This window comes from Sturnus vulgaris, unplaced genomic scaffold, assembly GCF_052056855.1.
Source record: "Sturnus vulgaris isolate bStuVul1 unplaced genomic scaffold, bStuVul1.hap1 Scaffold_195, whole genome shotgun sequence".
NCBI classification, from domain to species: domain Eukaryota; kingdom Metazoa; phylum Chordata; class Aves; order Passeriformes; family Sturnidae; genus Sturnus; species Sturnus vulgaris.
The window spans coordinates 7,434,076-7,452,829 of record NW_028276170.1 but is presented as its reverse complement, the minus strand read 5'-3'; the positions used below and the strand labels follow the sequence as shown (position 1 = coordinate 7,452,829).

Sequence of the window (18,754 nt, the reverse complement as noted above, 5' to 3'; positions counted from 1 at the left end):
CGTGAGGGGTCACCGCCCACTCCACGCTCCACCCAACCTTGGTTTGCAGCCTCTTCTTATACTGTGGGTTCTCGTTGTAATCAATAATTTTTGGTTTTTTGTTGTCATAAGTAGTGGTGGTTGAATAAACATCCTTACACAAATTCACAAAGCCTTTGGGTGATAATCAGTCACAGATAGCCATCTGGTCCTTGTAGATATCCACCAGAGAAGTTCTGGAAGTCTGGTCCTTGAGATAGGCAGCATTGATCAGACAAAGGCAGGAAGGGCTTTCTGGGAAGTCTGATTTTGCAAGCTGGTAGCCAATACAACTTATTTGGAAAACATAACATAACATATTATAATGTAACATAATACAACGTAATATAACAAAGTGATTTTAAACAGAATTATTTTATCATATAATTTCCATTATCTAGTGTCCATGCTTCACTTCAGAGCTTAGTATTCTGGTTTATATAAACCCCAATGCTTTTGTGATTAACACGAATCTTTTATCAATTATCATACTGAGAACCCCAAAACTCCCCCTGGACCCTCACCTGGGAAACCCCAAATCCTTGGGAATGCTCACCTGGGATCCTCCCCAAAAATCTAATCTGGGTACCTGGGAACTCCAAAACCTCCTGCAGCCTCATCTGGGAAACCCCAAATCCTTGAGAATTCTCACTTGGAACCACCCAAACCCCACCCAAACCCTCCCCAGAACTCCCCAACCCCTCCCCCGCCCCCTAACCCCCATTTACTGTCCCCAGCTGTCCCCCCCTGCCCTCCCCCCCGAGCTGGCCCAGGTGGACACCGCGTGGCACTGAGCCCTGGTGGCCCTGGTGGCCCTGGCCGAGGCCTTGAGGACACCAAGCACCGTCCCCACGGCACTGGCTGAAGCCAAGGTCACGCTGTATCAGGCCCAAGTGGCCCTGGAAGAGCTGAAGGAGGCCAGAAAGGCCGAGGTGGCCCCGGCGGTGGCCCGGGGGACCCTGGGGGACGAGGACATGCAGGAGCTGCGGGGCTCCAAGCGGTCCTGGCTGAGGCAGCAGTGATGATGATGCTGGAGCGGGAGGAGGAAGGGGCACAGCAGTGCCAGAGCTGGCTATGGGCTGGGCACAGGCTGGCCATGGGGCTGATGGTGCTGTGTGCTGCTGTGTGTGAGTAAAAACCAGTGTGGACCAGTATAAATCAGTATGGACCAGTATAGAGCAGTACAGACCAGTTTGGGTGAGCTGGGCTCCAGGCTGGGCATGGGCCGGCCGTGGGGCTGATGGTGCTTTGTAGGAGTATAAACCAGTATAAACCAGTATAAATCAGTATAGACCAGTATGGGCCAGTACAGACCTGTACAGACCAGTATGGACCAGTAGAGACCCACCCTGTCCCAGGATGGGGACACTGGGCTGGCACTGGGAGCACTGGGAAGGAACTGGTTTGGTGACATTGAGATGGTGACATTGGTATGGGGAAAATGAGTTGGTGACAATGGGATGGGACTGGGATGGAACAGGTGGCAGTGGGACATAACTGGGAGCACTGGGACAGGGACACTGGAACAGGATGGGGGATACTGGGATGGGACAGGGACACTGGAATGGAACTGGGAGCATTGGGCTGGTGGCACTGGGACAGGACTGAGGACACTGAGACTGAACTGGGGACACTGGGGTGGTGCCATGGGTGGCACTGGTGATGCTGAGATGGCACTGGGGACACTGGGACAGGACCAGTGACACTGGATTGGTGACACTGGGACAGAACTGGTGGCACTGGGATGGAACTGGGGACACTGGGTTGGTGACACTGAGCTGGCACTGGGAGCACTGGGCTGGCACTGGGAGCACTGGGCTAGTGGCACTGGGACAGGACCGGTGGCACTGGGCTGGTGACACTGGTATGGGTCAATGACGGGGTGGCACTGGGCTGGCACAGGGACACAACTGGGAGAACTGGGACAAGAACACTGGGACAGGATGGGGGACACTGGGGATGTGGTACTGGGACAGGACTGGTGGCACTGGGATAGGACTGGGGACACTGGGCTGGAACTGGGTTAGTGACACCAGGCTGGTGGCACTTGGGGGTGACAGAACTGGTGGCACTGGGTTGGTGACACTGGTATGGTGACAATGGGGGGGTAGCACTGGGATGGGACTGGGAGCACTGGGATGGTGACACTGAGAGGGAACTGGTGGCACTGGGACACAACTGGGAGCACTGGGACAAGAGCACTGGGACAGGATGGGGGACACTGGGCTGGCACTGGGAGCACTGGGAGGGAACTGTTTTGGTGACATTGAGATGGTGACTTTGGTATGGGGAGAATAGGGTGGTGGCACTGGGAGGGAACTGGAGACACAGATTGAACTGGGAGCACTGGGATGGTGACACTGGGACACAACTAGGAGCACTGGGACAGGGACACTGTGACAGGATGGGGGACACTGAGATGGACTGGAGACACTGGACACTGGGATGGACTGGAGACACTGGGAGGGAACTGGGAGCACTGGGATGGTGAAATTGGTATGGTGGCAATGGGGCAGTGACACTGGGCTGGGAAGGAACTGGGAACACTGAGCTGGTGACACTGGGACAGGACTGGGGACACTGGGGCAGCTCTGGTGGCGCTGGGGTTGAACTGGGGACACTGGGATTGAACTGGGGACACTGGGCTGGTGACACTGAGACTGAACGGGTGGCACTGGGATGCTGACACTGGGGCAGCCCTGGGCTGGTGGCTCTGGGGTGTTCTTGGTGCCACTGCTCAGGTGCCACTGTGCTGGTTGCCCTGCTGCCGTGTCCCCGGTGCCACCTGTGCGGTGTCCCCATGTCCCCGCAGTGTCTCTGGACTTGGCACACTCTGCCCTGGGGGTGACCAAAGACAGTCACCTGCTGCTGGCTCTGGGCACAGTGGCCGTGTCCTGCCAGGTGACCCTGCAGGCCTCGGTGACATCGTGGTGACACCTGGCCACCATCGCCTGTGAGCACTGGGCCATGGCCCAGCACCTGCGTGACTGTGCCCAGGGGGTGGCGACCGCCAGGGCCAGCGCCGAGGCCACCGCGGCCACCAGCAAGGACACTGCAGATGTCCAGGGGCAGCTGGACACGGTGACATGGCACCTGGGGTACTTGGTAGACGCTGTTAACAGGGACATGATAGTGACACATGTGGGACATGGCAACAGGGGTTCCCCAGAGCTGCCCAGGCCCTCGGGGACATCGTGGTGGCCTTGGGAACCTCGGTGGAGGGACACAAGGAAGTGATGTGAAAGCTGGAGGCAGCCCGGGATGCAGGGACAGGGTGGGGACATGGGGGCGGCACTGTCACCCCGAGGGACACTGGGGACCTTGGTGCCTTTGCCTTGGGGACATCGGGGCCACCCTGAAGTCACCTGTCCTGTTTTGGGTCACTAAGATGACCCTGCAGTGTCCCCACGTGACCACAGTTTGTCCCCTTGAATCATTAAAAACCGGTATAATCACGGACAAAGGCGCTGTAACTAATTAAAGTTACAAAGTGGTGTGTTTATTCACCGGCACGGGAGTCACCTCCCAAAGGCGTGACCGCCCCGAACAAGGTTCTTTGCCCTCTATTTATTGCCCAAGATCTTACATACAATACATGTGCATAACCCCAGCACCTCCCATCCCCATCCCATATTAAAATGAGCCCATTCGTCCTTCACGTGTGCGCAGTTCTTCTCTTGAATTGGGTCGGTGGTCTCGAAATGGGTCAGTGGTCTCAAAGGATGAAGTCAGGAGAGTCTTCATCAGATCTCTGTGATCCTCTGGCACAATCCAAGGCCTCGTGCTTCATGATTAACGGTTTATTGTTTTATGTTCTTCTATACATAAGTTCATAATAGCAGATAATTATACCAATTAGCTCTTCCCTAAGCATCAAGTAATTACCTACCTAACTTACATCTTGGCCATGGAAACTCCTTCTACCCTTAGCAAAAATCTTAACTCTTTAAAACCATGATTCAACTCTCCATGTCTGTGCCCCACCATGTCTTTGTCCCTCCATATCCCCACCCATGTCTCAGTTCAGTGTCTTTATTTTCACCCGTGTTGGTTGTTTTAAAAGGATGAAGAGAAATGAAAAGCGAATCGAGGCTAAAAGAAAAAGATTTCAGTGTCTGTGTGACCTGAGCACCAATGTGCTTGAGTGGGAGGGAAAAACATTTTTTGGAGGACTTTGTACCCCACTGCATCCAAAATCTTGGTCATTGCCTCAGTTCATCACCATGTGGCTGCGGAAGACAACCTTGGGCAACAGGAAATGAAAATCCGGGAATTAGTGAGGTTGGAAAAGATCTCCAAGACCATTCCTGGATATTCCTGGATACCACCAGGAGATAGGATTGAACACAGAATATTTTCTGAGCTTGAAAATCAACAAATCTGCTCTCCTCAAAGAATTCCCAATGTCAGTTTGGGCCCTGATGGACGTTCCTGCCCCTGTGTTCATCCAGGTGCCCACAGGAAGACAGGATGATGCAGAAACCCCTCAGCCAGGTGTCTTCCCAACACGGATCACCAGGACCAAAGATCACCAGGGCTCTGCCCAACGGGGGTCACTGGGGATCATCCAACACAAATCCTCCCATTGGGGATGGAGCTGGAGCAGAGCACGAAGCTCTTCCCACACTCGGGGCACTCACAGGGCTTCCCTTAGTGGTGACTCCGTTGGTGTCGGGTCAAGTTAGAGCTCTGTGAGAAGCTCTTCCCACACTCAGGACACTCGTAGGGCCTCTCCCCAGTGTGGATGCGCCGGTGCCTGATGAGGTTGTAGTTGCGGTTGAATCCCTTCCCGCAGTCGGGGCAGCGGAAGGGCCTCTCCTCTGTGTGAATCCGCTCATGTAGGAGGAGATTGGAGCTGGTCTGAAACCTCTTCCCACACTTAGGACACTCATAGGGCCTCTCCCCAGTGTGGATGCGCTGGTGTTTTCTCAGGTCAGAGCTCCATGCAAAGCTCTTCCCACATTCCGAGCAGGTGTAGGGCCGTTCCCCTGTGTGGATCACCTGGTGCTGGATCAGGTTGGAGCTGTTGCTGAAGCCCTTCCCACATTCCCCACACTCATAGGGCTTCTCCCCAGTGTGGATCCTCTGGTGTAGGATCAGCTGGGACCTGTAGTTGAAACCCTTCCCACATTCCAAGCACTTGTGGGGCTTCTCCCCTCCAGGAGACTTCTCCACCAGCTCTGAGCTCTGCCTGGATCTCCGGCCGCTTTCCCGGCTCAGGGAGGGTCTTTCCTCCTCGCAGCTCCCTGGGCTGGGTTTGCAGCCCCTCCTCGTGAGAGATCTCTGGGGCTTTTCTGCCTCCTCCATCCCCGCACACCTGAGGAATGAAAATTCCTGGATTAGGGGGAAATAACAAGAAGAGAGCTCCATAAACTGGGTGTTCCTCCTTGCCCAAGTTCATCTCTGGAAGTCATTGAGCATCTTGTGTCTGTAATAACCTCCCAAACACCAAGATTCCTGCTTCAAATCCTCCAAACTTTAACACACGGATCAAAAACTCCCCAAATAACAAGCTTCAGCCAAAATCCCCTCCAGACATGTGCTGGTTTGAAAGCAAAACCAATGAGAGAATCAGTCAGAAATACAATTCTATAGGAAAAAAGAGAAGAGAAAAAAAATACATGCAATAGTACAAAAGAAAACAACTGACAGAATCAGAATACAACCTGACTCCCCGCTAGTTAGGGTGGTGGTAGCAATCCAGATGAAGTGGTCTTGTTGTAGTAGTGATGCTGTAGAAAGATCTGGTAGCTCTTGTCCTCTGGAAACCAGTGGGTAAGGGCTGCCTTGGTGTTCCAAATCTCAGATTTTATCTAGGTAGGAAAGGCTTGGCTCCTCCCCCTGGCTGGATCATCTCCCAATGGGATGATGGAATTTTATCAGTCATGCAGTGGCACTCAATGGCCCATTAACAGAAGATATCTTCCTGGAGGAAGGATGGGTTGTGGAAAAGATAAAGAACACTGCCCCACCTGGTTTTAACAGATGGCCCATTAGCAGAGGATATCTCCCACAGAGATAAGGATCACTGCTCCACCTGGTTTTTTCCACCACTCTTTATTCTTTTGTTTCTTCCCTGGACCTCTGACTGGTGACTTCATGTTTGCTACTGATTTCCTCTCCCTTTTGAAGATGAAAATGGTAAAAGTGTCTTTGACCTGCCTTGCTGGATATTGTGAAGAGGAACAGTCATCTACTGCAAGTGGAAGTGTCACAGGTGGAGCAGAGTTCTGTGAGTGCTGTATCAAACCAGACCTCGTCAGACCTGCCAGAACAACTGGTCCATGCTGCCCTTCACTGCTCTGCCTGTTCCACACAGTGCCAGGCGCTGCCTGAGCCCAGCACCCCCCGGCAATTGCAGGCCCGGCAGTGGCCCCCGGCCCCCAGGAGGCTGCGGGACGCCCCGGCCGCTGCCCGGCCCCGTGGAGCTGCCGGCCCTGCCCGCCGGGGGGGCCGCGTTTGGACACTGCGGCAGGACAGGCACCGGCTCTGGGATACGGGCTGGCCACGGCAGCCACAGCATAAGGAGCAGCAGGACAAAGGAACAGCTGGGAAATGGGCATTGGACGTGCAAGCACCCAGATTAGCTTTTAAGCATTTTCCTTGGGTCAGTGCAGAAAGGAATGATTTAGCAGAAAGCTCAGCAGCTGTCAGAGGATGAGCACCCCCAGGCACTGAGGGGGCTGCAGGAGGGGCAGAAGAAGCCCCTGGAGCACTTGGTCACAAAGGCACAGCAGGGGAATGCAAGAAGGGATGAGGAAAAGGCCAAGGGGAAGGCAAAGGCCATGGCAGAATTCCTACAGCTCCTGTGCCCATGGGGTCACTGTTTTTCCAGGGAAAATGGAAAAGACATGGACGGTCCTTCAGCAGGGATGCAGGGAAGCACCAGCCTTATTGGGGCAAGCCTTGCAGAAAATATCACAAGAATTTACCCCACCCCCATTGATTGGGTTAATGCAGGATGTGGATGACTTGCTGCAATCAGGAGGACAAGAAGTGGCTGAAGAAGCCTCTGTGAATTGGCTGAATGTTCAGGCTAAAAAGCATCTTTGATTATTTGAAAAAAAAAGTGCAAATGCTGGAGAAAAAGGTTAAATATTTGGGACATATTTTAACTGAAGTTTTGTGGTGCATTGACCCAGGGAGGGACCAGGCAACCTCAGAACTAACATTACCCAGCACTAAAATGGAGCTGGGACAATTCAGGGGATTAAGAGTGAATTGCAGGACCTGCATTGAGGATTCTCTGTTCCAGCCTGACTATTGTATGACTTTTTAACCCCAGATAGCCTTAATATTATGGTATGGACATAAGAAAAAGTACAAAACTTGAGAAAATGAAAAAATCCAAAGTGATTGAATCCCTGCCATGGCTCTGCCAGAGTCAGAAAAGAAATTGGAATGGGATGTGGATGTTAAATAGGGCCATGCCAAAGGAATTTGGACTTCCCGGCTGCAGGAGCAGCATGGGAGGGCACCACTGACCCTGCACTGAAGGCAACGCAGCAGCAGCCAGGGCTCCACATCGGGCCAAGCCCCTGGGCCTGCCCACAGATCCTCTGCTGAAATCCTCTGCCTGGGCACCCTCCTTTGGCATCTCCACACACTGGGGCCAATCCTTGCTGGCACTGCTGGAGCTTCGCTGCTTTCTGTGCCTGCACTGCCACAGCTGCTGGGGAAGACAACGGCACAATTCCACTCTGCCCCTCAGTTACACTCACACACTGGGCTGACGGGGATTCCATGGTCGGAAAATATAGCAAGTTAAAATTATTAAAAAATCTCTTTTCTCTACTCAGGCTTCATGTGCCTTTGCATTGGGGAAAGGAATTTGAAAGAGATTTCTAAGGAATATTCCTGCACTCAACAGAGATGAGTTTAACATCTCAATAGACTGGGAATAGCCCAAAAGATACTCACAAAGATAACGACCATTAAGGCCCATCAGCAAACATCAAGGAACACCCACCCCAGACACTGCCCCTGGCATAGTTGGAGATGCCTGGTCTGCAAAAGGCTGAGAAGGAAATCCAGAAGTGCGGACTTAATTAATATAGAGGGGAAGAAATCCGGGGCGATAGGAAATTGAATACTTAAAATTGTACAACTTGGAAGCAATGAACACAAAACCAATGGATTTCTATAGGTTTTGGACTGTAAAAAGTTAAGGGAAAATCTAGTAAAACTCACATATCATGGAATGATTTTCTCTGCACACCCGGCCTATGTATGGCCGAAATTATTTCTGTTGCACATCCTGGCCAGAATCAAGTAATGCCTTGATTCTCTAACAGTAGAAATGGTGTTGAAGAGTTTTGGGTCCTCCCGCAGTTTTGGTGACAAGATTACATCATTAGAATGTTTTTTTCTTAATAATCATACTTTTATATTTTCCATTAAGATTGGGCCAAGGTTGTGAGAACCACATTTCAGTGTTAGGGGAATAAGCAGAAAAAATCTTTATTCCTTTGGGGATTTTTTGGGTATGTTTATGAGTGGCTGTTAGTGATGGCAAAATTTTGGTATGGAATTTGTAATGTTCACTGTTCACCTTTAGGCTGCATTTGGCAAAACCAAAAGCCCTGTATAATTTAATAGAATATTGTTTTAAAAAGAGAATAAAAAAGAAAAGCAGCGGGAGCGGGGAGGAGAGAGAGGAAGGAGAGAATATGTGAGTCACCTGATGGGCTTTCAAGAGGTGCTTGAATTGGGGAAAAGGGGGTTGGATCCCCAGAGGTAGCAGGAGGGACCTGGAGCTGTCCTCTTTGAAGCTACACCCCAAAAATACTGAAAATCAGGGATTCCTCCCAGGAAAAAGCTGCCAGGAGCTGTCCAAAAGGAGTGAAAGCGGGGGTTGGGAACCCGAAATTGAGCAGGAGAGGCCTGGAACCCCCAAAAGCAAGCACGGGGCAGGGAGTTTGATGTTGGAGTGATGATTGGGAATGGGCCAAAGAATGGGGGAAAAGAGGGAGCTGGGACGCCCAAAGATTGGGGGAGGGGGCTGGGAAACCCACATTGAGTCGTGAGGGGTCAGTAGATTTGGGGAATGATGAGAAAGGGGGGGAGAGGGGAGGGAAAGGTGGAGTTGGGATGGAAGAAAGGTGGTTCCCTGTCCCTTAGCACTCGATCCCTGGAGCGATTATCTGCGGCTTGGATGGGGGGGCAGATCCGCACTGGAGGGGCCCCCTGCCCATCCCAGTGTGTCCATCTCGCTGCTTCCCTCGAGCTCCCAGCCCGGCCCCGGCTGCCTGCTCTGCTCCCTGATGGATTTCTACCCTGCCCACATCCAGCTGAGCTGGTTCCAGGGCCAGCAGGAGCTCTCGGGACACGTGCTGGCCACCGACCTGGTCCCCAATGGGGACTGGATTTCTACCAGCTCCTGGTGCTGCTGGAAACCCCCCCGGCACGGGGCCAGCTCCAGCTCCAGGTGGAGCACGTCAGCCTGGAGCACCCCCTGAGCCGGCACTGGGGCACGGCCCGGACCCCACAGCGCCGGGAGGGGCTGGCAGGACACGGAGGGGATTGGGGGTCCTGGGCTTAACGTGGACACCCTCCCTGGGAACCCTCTTCCCGCTCTCCCATCTCCCTTTATACCCCCTCTCCCACCCCTTTCCCACCGCTCCCGTTCCCGCCCCGCTCACCCGAGAGAGCTCCTCGCCGGCAGCCGAGAGATGGAGGAGAAGGAGCAGGAGAAGGAGGATCAGGAGGAAGAGGAGGGGTAGAGGAGGAGCAAGAAGAGGAGGAGGAGCAGCGAGAGGAGGCAGCCCGTGCGTCCATCCCTCTCTGGATCTGCAGCCCCTTCGCGCCCGCAGTATCGGCCCCCCCGTATTGTGTAGGTGACCGGGGAGGGGGATCTCGCCCCGAATATCTTGGGCGGTCCTGGCAGGGTTTTTTTGAAAGGGGGAGGGATATTTGGAGCTCACCCGAAGTATCTTTGGGTCTCCCTGTTTCTTTTTTTCGGGAGGCGGCGGGCGGAGCGATGTTTGCATCTTGCAGGGCTCCAAAGCTGTCCCGAAATCCCCTTTTGGGTCCCCGGGTGGTTTTTTTGGGGATGTCTGGGTGGTGGCTGCAGACAGAGCCCCGGCGGTGGGTGGGGGATGGAGGTCCCCGGAGCCCCGTGGCGATCGCCCGGGACTGGCAGGGCGAGGGGAGCAGCCTTGAGGGGGGGAAAGCGAAAAGGGGAGAGCCCTGGGAGTGCCGGAGCCTGGAATGGGGGCCTGGAGAGGGGGGACCCCGAGAGCCGGGAGTGAGGGGAGCCTGGAGAAGGGATGAGCCTGGAGACGGGGAACCCCTGGGACACCGACGTGGGGACCCCAAAGCCTCCCAGGGCTCTGGCCACGCCAGGGGCTACAAGGCCACGAGGCCGGGGCTGCTCCGGGCCGCTTCCAGGCTGTCCCTCTGCTCTTGGGTGCCGGGGGTGGCCCTTTGTGACACGGGCGTGTGTCAGGGCCCTCGGTGATGCGGGACATTGTGGTGCTGTCATGAATGAGAGCGTTTGAGATCGCTTAAAAAACGGTGACAAGGGCATGAGCAAAAGTCAGATTTAATATTAAGCAACAAAGTACAATAAGTTTGTTGGCAAGATTCACTCTACTGCCTACAGGACAGGTGAGGCACAACAAGGCAAGAATAACACGAAATAAAATCCATGCAATCAGAACAGAAATTAAGTGTGAACACTCTAGGGGAGTGTGGGTGGGTGTGTGCTGTGTTTAGGTGCATGCAGGGATTAAAAGAACATGGCCTGAAAACTTAACAACTCTAAACAACTCTTTAACTTCTACCTTAATTTGTAACTTAACCTATACCTTAGGCCTAGCAATTCAACAGACGAACTACAGTGAACTTGTACCTAACTTAACTTATAACTTAACATTAACAATTACACAATGACACTTAACAGCATTTAACCTAACTTACAGCTATAACTTCCGACTTAGCAACTTAATACAAAAACAACACTTATGACTTACATTTAAGAACTTAGCAAAACACTTAGCATTTAACAGCATTTAAGTATGTTCATAACTATAACTGAACCTTGCTTACAGGCCTAACTTAGATATCCAAGGTGCTTCCACATCTAGGAAAGCTGTATTTCTCCCAGATGTGCTATAGCATATGTGCAGGGGCACACACACAGACAGAACAGTCAGTGCAGGCAATTCCCCCCAGAGCTCAGTGAAATCCTCCCTTCAGATGTTTTTGCATCTCCCACTGGCCGAAGGATGGGGCCTTGAGCAGTGAGGGTATGGGCCCAGGACACGTCGTGTTTCAGCAATCCTCCAGGCACAGCAAAGCCGAGGGTTTGCTGGCTCTGAGAGGCCCCTCAGAGGGAGACTGCTGGTCACAGCCCACGGTGGCCCAGGAGAGCTCAAAGGTCTCCTTTTGGATTTCTGCTGACAGGGTCACAAGAGAGTGGGCTCCAGTCATAACCATGTTTCATCCTGGCCTCAGTTTGGGTTGGCACTTTCTCTAGGAGTGGGGGAATGCATCCCCACACTGGGATCTCAGGGGTGCCCATGGCCTGGGTGATGCTGGCCCGATGCCAGGCACCCACCAAAGCCATTGACCCTGCCTCTCCAGCTGCAACAGGGGAGAAAAAGTTTAACCCAGAGTTCCTGGGATGGTGTAAAAAGGGGAAACATGCCATACCAAAGAGCAAAATGTGCATCACAGACCCAGCCTGGGCACAGAGAGGAAATTTATTACCAACCAAATCACAGCAGGACAAGAAGAAGGGAAAGAAATCTCTCAAACCCCTTCCCCCTCACCAAATGGGGGTCACTGGGGATCATCCAACACCGATCCTCCCATGGGGGATGGAGCTGGAGCAGAGCACGAAGCTCTTCCCACACTTGGGGCATTCACAGGGATTCCCTTAGTGGTGACTCCGTTGGTGTTTGGTCAAGGTTGAGCTGTGTGAGAAGCTCTTCCCACACTCAGGACACTCGTAGGGCCTCTCCCCAGTGTGGATGCGCCGGTGGACAGTGAGGGTGGAGTTGTGCTTGAATCCCTTCCTGCAGTCGGGGCAGCGGAAGGGCCTCTCCTCTGTGTGAATCCACTCGTGTAGGAGGCAATTGGAGCTGGTGTGAAACCTCTTCCCACACTTGGGACACTGGTAGGGCCTCTCCCCAGTGTGGATACGTCGGTGGATTCTCAGGTTGGAGCTCCACTGAAAGCTCTTCCCACATTCCAAGCAGGTGTAGGGCCGTTCCCCTGTGTGGATCACCTGGTGCTTCATCAGATAAGAAATAGTGCTGAAGTTTTTCCTGCATTTTCCACACTCATAGGGCTTTTCCCCTGTGTGGACCCTCTGGTGTCGGATCAGCTGGGAGCTGTAGTTGAAACCCTTCCCACATTTCAAGCACTTGTGGGGCTTCTCCCCTCCAGGAGGCTTCTCCACCAGCTCTGAGCTCTGCCTGGATCTCCGGCCGCCTTCCCGGCTCAGGGAGGGTCTTTCCTCCTCGCAGCTCCCTGGGCTGGGTTTGCAGCCCCTCCTCGTGAGAGATCTCTGGGGCTTTTCTGCCTCCTCCATCCCCGCACACCTGGGGAATGAAAATTCCTGGTTTAGGGGGAAATAACAAGAAGAGAGCTCCATAAACTGGGTGTTCCTCCTTGCCCAAGTTCATCTCTGGTAGTCATTGAGCATCTTGTGTCTGTAATAACCTCCCAAACACCAAGATTCCCACCCAAAATCCTCCAGACTTTGAGACACAGATCAAAACCTCCCCAAATATCAATCTTCAGCCAAAATCCACTCCAAAATTGTGCTGATTCAAAAGCAAAACCAGTGAGAGACTCCAAGTCAGAAATACAATTTAATAGGAAAAAAGAAAAGAGAAATAAAATACATGCAATAGTACAAAAGAAAACAACTGACAGAATCAGAATACAACCTGACTCCCCGCTAGTTAGGGTGGTGGTAGCAATCCAGATGAAGTGGTCTTGTTGTAGTAGTGATGCTGTAGAAAGATCTGGTAGCTCTTGTCCTCTGGAAACCAGTGGGTAAGGGCTGCCTTGGTGTTCCAAATCTCAGATTTTATCTAGGTAGGAAAGGCTTGGCTCCTCCCCCTGGCTGGATCATCTCCCAATGGGATGATGGAATTTTATCAGTCATGCAGTGGCACTCAATGGCCCATTAACAGAAGATATCTTCCTGGAGGAAGGATGGGTTGTGGAAAAGATAAAGAACACTGCCCCACCTGGTTTTAACAGATGGCCCATTAGCAGAGGATATCTCCCACAGAGATAAGGATCACTGCTCCACCTGGTTTTTTCCACCACTCTTTATTCTTTTGTTTCTTCCCTGGACCTCTGACTGGTGACTTCATGTTTGCTACTGATTTCCTCTCCCTTTTGAAGATGAAAATGGTAAAAGTGTCTTTGACCTGCCTTGCTGGATATTGTGAAGAGGAACAGTCATCTACTGCAAGTGGAAGTGTCACAGGTGGAGCAGAGTTCTGTGAGTGCTGTATCAAACCAGACCTCGTCAGACCTGCCAGAACAACTGGTCCATGCTGCCCTTCACTGCTCTGCCTGTTCCACACAGTGCCAGGCGCTGCCTGAGCCCAGCACCCCCCGGCAATTGCAGGCCCGGCAGTGGCCCCCGGCCCCCAGGAGGCTGCGGGACGCCCCGGCCGCTGCCCGGCCCCGTGGAGCTGCCGGCCCTGCCCGCCGGGGGGGCCGCGTTTGGACACTGCGGCAGGACAGGCACCGGCTCTGGGATACGGGCTGGCCACGGCAGCCACAGCATAAGGAGCAGCAGGACAAAGGAACAGCTGGGAAATGGGCATTGGACGTGCAAGCACCCAGATTAGCTTTTAAGCATTTTCCTTGGGTCAGTGCAGAAAGGAATGATTTAGCAGAAAGCTCAGCAGCTGTCAGAGGATGAGCACCCCCAGGCACTGAGGGGGCTGCAGGAGGGGCAGAAGAAGCCCCTGGAGCACTTGGTCACAAAGGCACAGCAGGGGAATGCAAGAAGGGATGAGGAAAAGGCCAAGGGGAAGGCAAAGGCCATGGCAGAATTCCTACAGCTCCTGTGCCCATGGGGTCACTGTTTTTCCAGGGAAAATGGAAAAGACATGGACGGTCCTTCAGCAGGGATGCAGGGAAGCACCAGCCTTATTGGGGCAAGCCTTGCAGAAAATATCACAAGAATTTACCCCACCCCCATTGATTGGGTTAATGCAGGATGTGGATGACTTGCTGCAATCAGGAGGACAAGAAGTGGCTGAAGAAGCCTCTGTGAATTGGCTGAATGTTCAGGCTAAAAAGCATCTTTGATTATTTGAAAAAAAAAGTGCAAATGCTGGAGAAAAAGGTTAAATATTTGGGACATATTTTAACTGAAGTTTTGTGGTGCATTGACCCAGGGAGGGACCAGGCAACCTCAGAACTAACATTACCCAGCACTAAAATGGAGCTGGGACAATTCAGGGGATTAAGAGTGAATTGCAGGACCTGCATTGAGGATTCTCTGTTCCAGCCTGACTATTGTATGACTTTTTAACCCCAGATAGCCTTAATATTATGGTATGGACATAAGAAAAAGTACAAAACTTGAGAAAATGAAAAAATCCAAAGTGATTGAATCCCTGCCATGGCTCTGCCAGAGTCAGAAAAGAAATTGGAATGGGATGTGGATGTTAAATAGGGCCATGCCAAAGGAATTTGGACTTCCCGGCTGCAGGAGCAGCATGGGAGGGCACCACTGACCCTGCACTGAAGGCAACGCAGCAGCAGCCAGGGCTCCACATCGGGCCAAGCCCCTGGGCCTGCCCACAGATCCTCTGCTGAAATCCTCTGCCTGGGCACCCTCCTTTGGCATCTCCACACACTGGGGCCAATCCTTGCTGGCACTGCTGGAGCTTCGCTGCTTTCTGTGCCTGCACTGCCACAGCTGCTGGGGAAGACAACGGCACAATTCCACTCTGCCCCTCAGTTACACTCACACACTGGGCTGACGGGGATTCCATGGTCGGAAAATATAGCAAGTTAAAATTATTAAAAAATCTCTTTTCTCTACTCAGGCTTCATGTGCCTTTGCATTGGGGAAAGGAATTTGAAAGAGATTTCTAAGGAATATTCCTGCACTCAACAGAGATGAGTTTAACATCTCAATAGACTGGGAATAGCCCAAAAGATACTCACAAAGATAACGACCATTAAGGCCCATCAGCAAACATCAAGGAACACCCACCCCAGACACTGCCCCTGGCATAGTTGGAGATGCCTGGTCTGCAAAAGGCTGAGAAGGAAATCCAGAAGTGCGGACTTAATTAATATAGAGGGGAAGAAATCCGGGGCGATAGGAAATTGAATACTTAAAATTGTACAACTTGGAAGCAATGAACACAAAACCAATGGATTTCTATAGGTTTTGGACTGTAAAAAGTTAAGGGAAAATCTAGTAAAACTCACATATCATGGAATGATTTTCTCTGCACACCCGGCCTATGTATGGCCGAAATTATTTCTGTTGCACATCCTGGCCAGAATCAAGTAATGCCTTGATTCTCTAACAGTAGAAATGGTGTTGAAGAGTTTTGGGTCCTCCCGCAGTTTTGGTGACAAGATTACATCATTAGAATGTTTTTTTCTTAATAATCATACTTTTATATTTTCCATTAAGATTGGGCCAAGGTTGTGAGAACCACATTTCAGTGTTAGGGGAATAAGCAGAAAAAATCTTTATTCCTTTGGGGATTTTTTGGGTATGTTTATGAGTGGCTGTTAGTGATGGCAAAATTTTGGTATGGAATTTGTAATGTTCACTGTTCACCTTTAGGCTGCATTTGGCAAAACCAAAAGCCCTGTATAATTTAATAGAATATTGTTTTAAAAAGAGAATAAAAAAGAAAAGCAGCGGGAGCGGGGAGGAGAGAGAGGAAGGAGAGAATATGTGAGTCACCTGATGGGCTTTCAAGAGGTGCTTGAATTGGGGAAAAGGGGGTTGGATCCCCAGAGGTAGCAGGAGGGACCTGGAGCTGTCCTCTTTGAAGCTACACCCCAAAAATACTGAAAATCAGGGATTCCTCCCAGGAAAAAGCTGCCAGGAGCTGTCCAAAAGGAGTGAAAGCGGGGGTTGGGAACCCGAAATTGAGCAGGAGAGGCCTGGAACCCCCAAAAGCAAGCACGGGGCAGGGAGTTTGATGTTGGAGTGATGATTGGGAATGGGCCAAAGAATGGGGGAAAAGAGGGAGCTGGGACGCCCAAAGATTGGGGGAGGGGGCTGGGAAACCCACATTGAGTCGTGAGGGGTCAGTAGATTTGGGGAATGATGAGAAAGGGGGGGAGAGGGGAGGGAAAGGTGGAGTTGGGATGGAAGAAAGGTGGTTCCCTGTCCCTTAGCACTCGATCCCTGGAGCGATTATCTGCGGCTTGGATGGGGGGGCAGATCCGCACTGGAGGGGCCCCCTGCCCATCCCAGTGTGTCCATCTCGCTGCTTCCCTCGAGCTCCCAGCCCGGCCCCGGCTGCCTGCTCTGCTCCCTGATGGATTTCTACCCTGCCCACATCCAGCTGAGCTGGTTCCAGGGCCAGCAGGAGCTCTCGGGACACGTGCTGGCCACCGACCTGGTCCCCAATGGGGACTGGATTTCTACCAGCTCCTGGTGCTGCTGGAAACCCCCCCGGCACGGGGCCAGCTCCAGCTCCAGGTGGAGCACGTCAGCCTGGAGCACCCCCTGAGCCGGCACTGGGGCACGGCCCGGACCCCACAGCGCCGGGAGGGGCTGGCAGGACACGGAGGGGATTGGGGGTCCTGGGCTTAACGTGGACACCCTCCCTGGGAACCCTCTTCCCGCTCTCCCATCTCCCTTTATACCCCCTCTCCCACCCCTTTCCCACCGCTCCCGTTCCCGCCCCGCTCACCCGAGAGAGCTCCTCGCCGGCAGCCGAGAGATGGAGGAGAAGGAGCAGGAGAAGGAGGATCAGGAGGAAGAGGAGGGGTAGAGGAGGAGCAAGAAGAGGAGGAGGAGCAGCGAGAGGAGGCAGCCCGTGCGTCCATCCCTCTCTGGATCTGCAGCCCCTTCGCGCCCGCAGTATCGGCCCCCCCGTATTGTGTAGGTGACCGGGGAGGGGGATCTCGCCCCGAATATCTTGGGCGGTCCTGGCAGGGTTTTTTTGAAAGGGGGAGGGATATTTGGAGCTCACCCGAAGTATCTTTGGGTCTCCCTGTTTCTTTTTTTCGGGAGGCGGCGGGCGGAGCGATGTTTGCATCTTGCAGGGCTCCAAAGCTGTCCCGAAATCCCCTTTTGGGTCCCCGGGTGGTTTTTTTGGGGATGTCTGGGTGGTGGCTGCAGACAGAGCCCCGGCGGTGGGTGGGGGATGGAGGTCCCCGGAGCCCCGTGGCGATCGCCCGGGACTGGCAGGGCGAGGGGAGCAGCCTTGAGGGGGGAAAGCGAAAAGGGGAGAGCCCCGGGAGTGCCGGAGCCTGAAATGGGGGCCTGGAGAGGGGGGACCCCGAGAGCCGGGAGTGAGGGGAGCCTGGAGAAGGGATGAGCCTGGAGACGGGGAACCCCTGGGACACCAAAGTGGGGGCCCCAAAGCCTCCCCGAGCTCTGGCCACGCCAGGGGCTACAAGGCCACGAGGCCGGGGCTGCTCCGGGCCGCTTCCAGGCTGTCCCTCTGCTCTTGGGTGCCGGGGGTGGCCCTTTGTGACACGGGCGTGTGTCAGGGCCCTCGGTGATGCAGGACATTGTGGTGCTGTCATGAATGAGAGCGTTTGAGATCGCTTAAAAATCGGTGACAAATGCATGAGCAAAAGTGAGATTTAATATTAAGCAACAAATTACAATAAGTTTGTTGGCAAGATTCACTCCACTGCCTACAGGACAGGTGAGGCACAAGAAGGCAAGAACAACACCAAATAAAATCCATGCAATCAGAACAGAAATTAACTGGGAACTCTCTAGGGGAGTGTGGGTGGGTGTGTGCTGTGTTTAGGTGCATGCAGGGATTAAAAGGAACACGGCTTAAAAATTTTACAACTCTAAACAACACTTTAACTTCTCCCTTAATTTGTCACTTAACTTATACCTTAGCCCCAGCAATCCAACAGAGGTACAACACTGAACTAATACCTAGCTTAACTTATAACTTAACAATTCCACAGAGCAATAACACTTAGTAGCATTTAACCTAACTTACAGCTATAACTTCCAAGTTGTACTTAGCAACTTAATACAAAAAACCCACTTATGACTTACATTTAAGAACGTAGCAAAACATTTAGCATTTAACAGCATTTAAGTATGTTCATAACTATAACTGAACCTTGCTTACAGGCCTAACTTAGATATCCAAGGTACTTCCACATCTAGGAAAGCTGTATTTCTCCCAGATTTGCTATAGCATATGTGCAGGGGCACACACAGACAGGAATAGTCAATGTAGGCAATTCACCTCAGAGCTCAGTGAAATCCTCCCTTCAGATGTTTTTGCATCTCCCACTGGCCGAAGGATGGGGCCTTGAGCAGTGAGGGTATGGGCCCAGGACACGTCGTGTTTCAGCAATCCTCCAGGCACAGCAAAGCCGAGGGTTTGCTGGCTCTGAGAGGCCCCTCAGAGGGAGACTGCTGGTCACAGCCCACGGTGGCCCAGGAGAGCTCAAAGGTCTCCTTTTGGATTTCTGTTGATAGAGAGTGGGATCCAGTCATAACAATGTTTCATCCTGGCCTCAGTTTGGGTGGGAGTTTCTCTAGGAGTGGGGGAATGCATCCCCACACTGGGAT

The 18,754-nt window shown here is 52.6% G+C and overlaps 1 protein-coding gene across 1 annotated transcript in view; it reads right to left on the bottom strand.

The window, feature by feature from the left end:
• LOC148218045 (uncharacterized) overlaps positions 1 to 18,754 on the bottom strand; it is a 93,963-nt gene that overhangs the window by 53,426 nt on the left and 21,783 nt on the right. The window contains exons 4-6 of the mRNA XM_088158039.1: positions 11,911 to 12,410; positions 10,855 to 10,863; positions 4,680 to 5,174 (exon numbers count right to left, since the gene is read on the bottom strand). Of these exons, the coding sequence (XP_088014165.1) occupies positions 4,680 to 5,174; positions 10,855 to 10,863; positions 11,911 to 12,410 (1,004 nt within the window). The remainder of the gene's footprint in view (positions 1 to 4,679; positions 5,175 to 10,854; positions 10,864 to 11,910; positions 12,411 to 18,754) is intronic.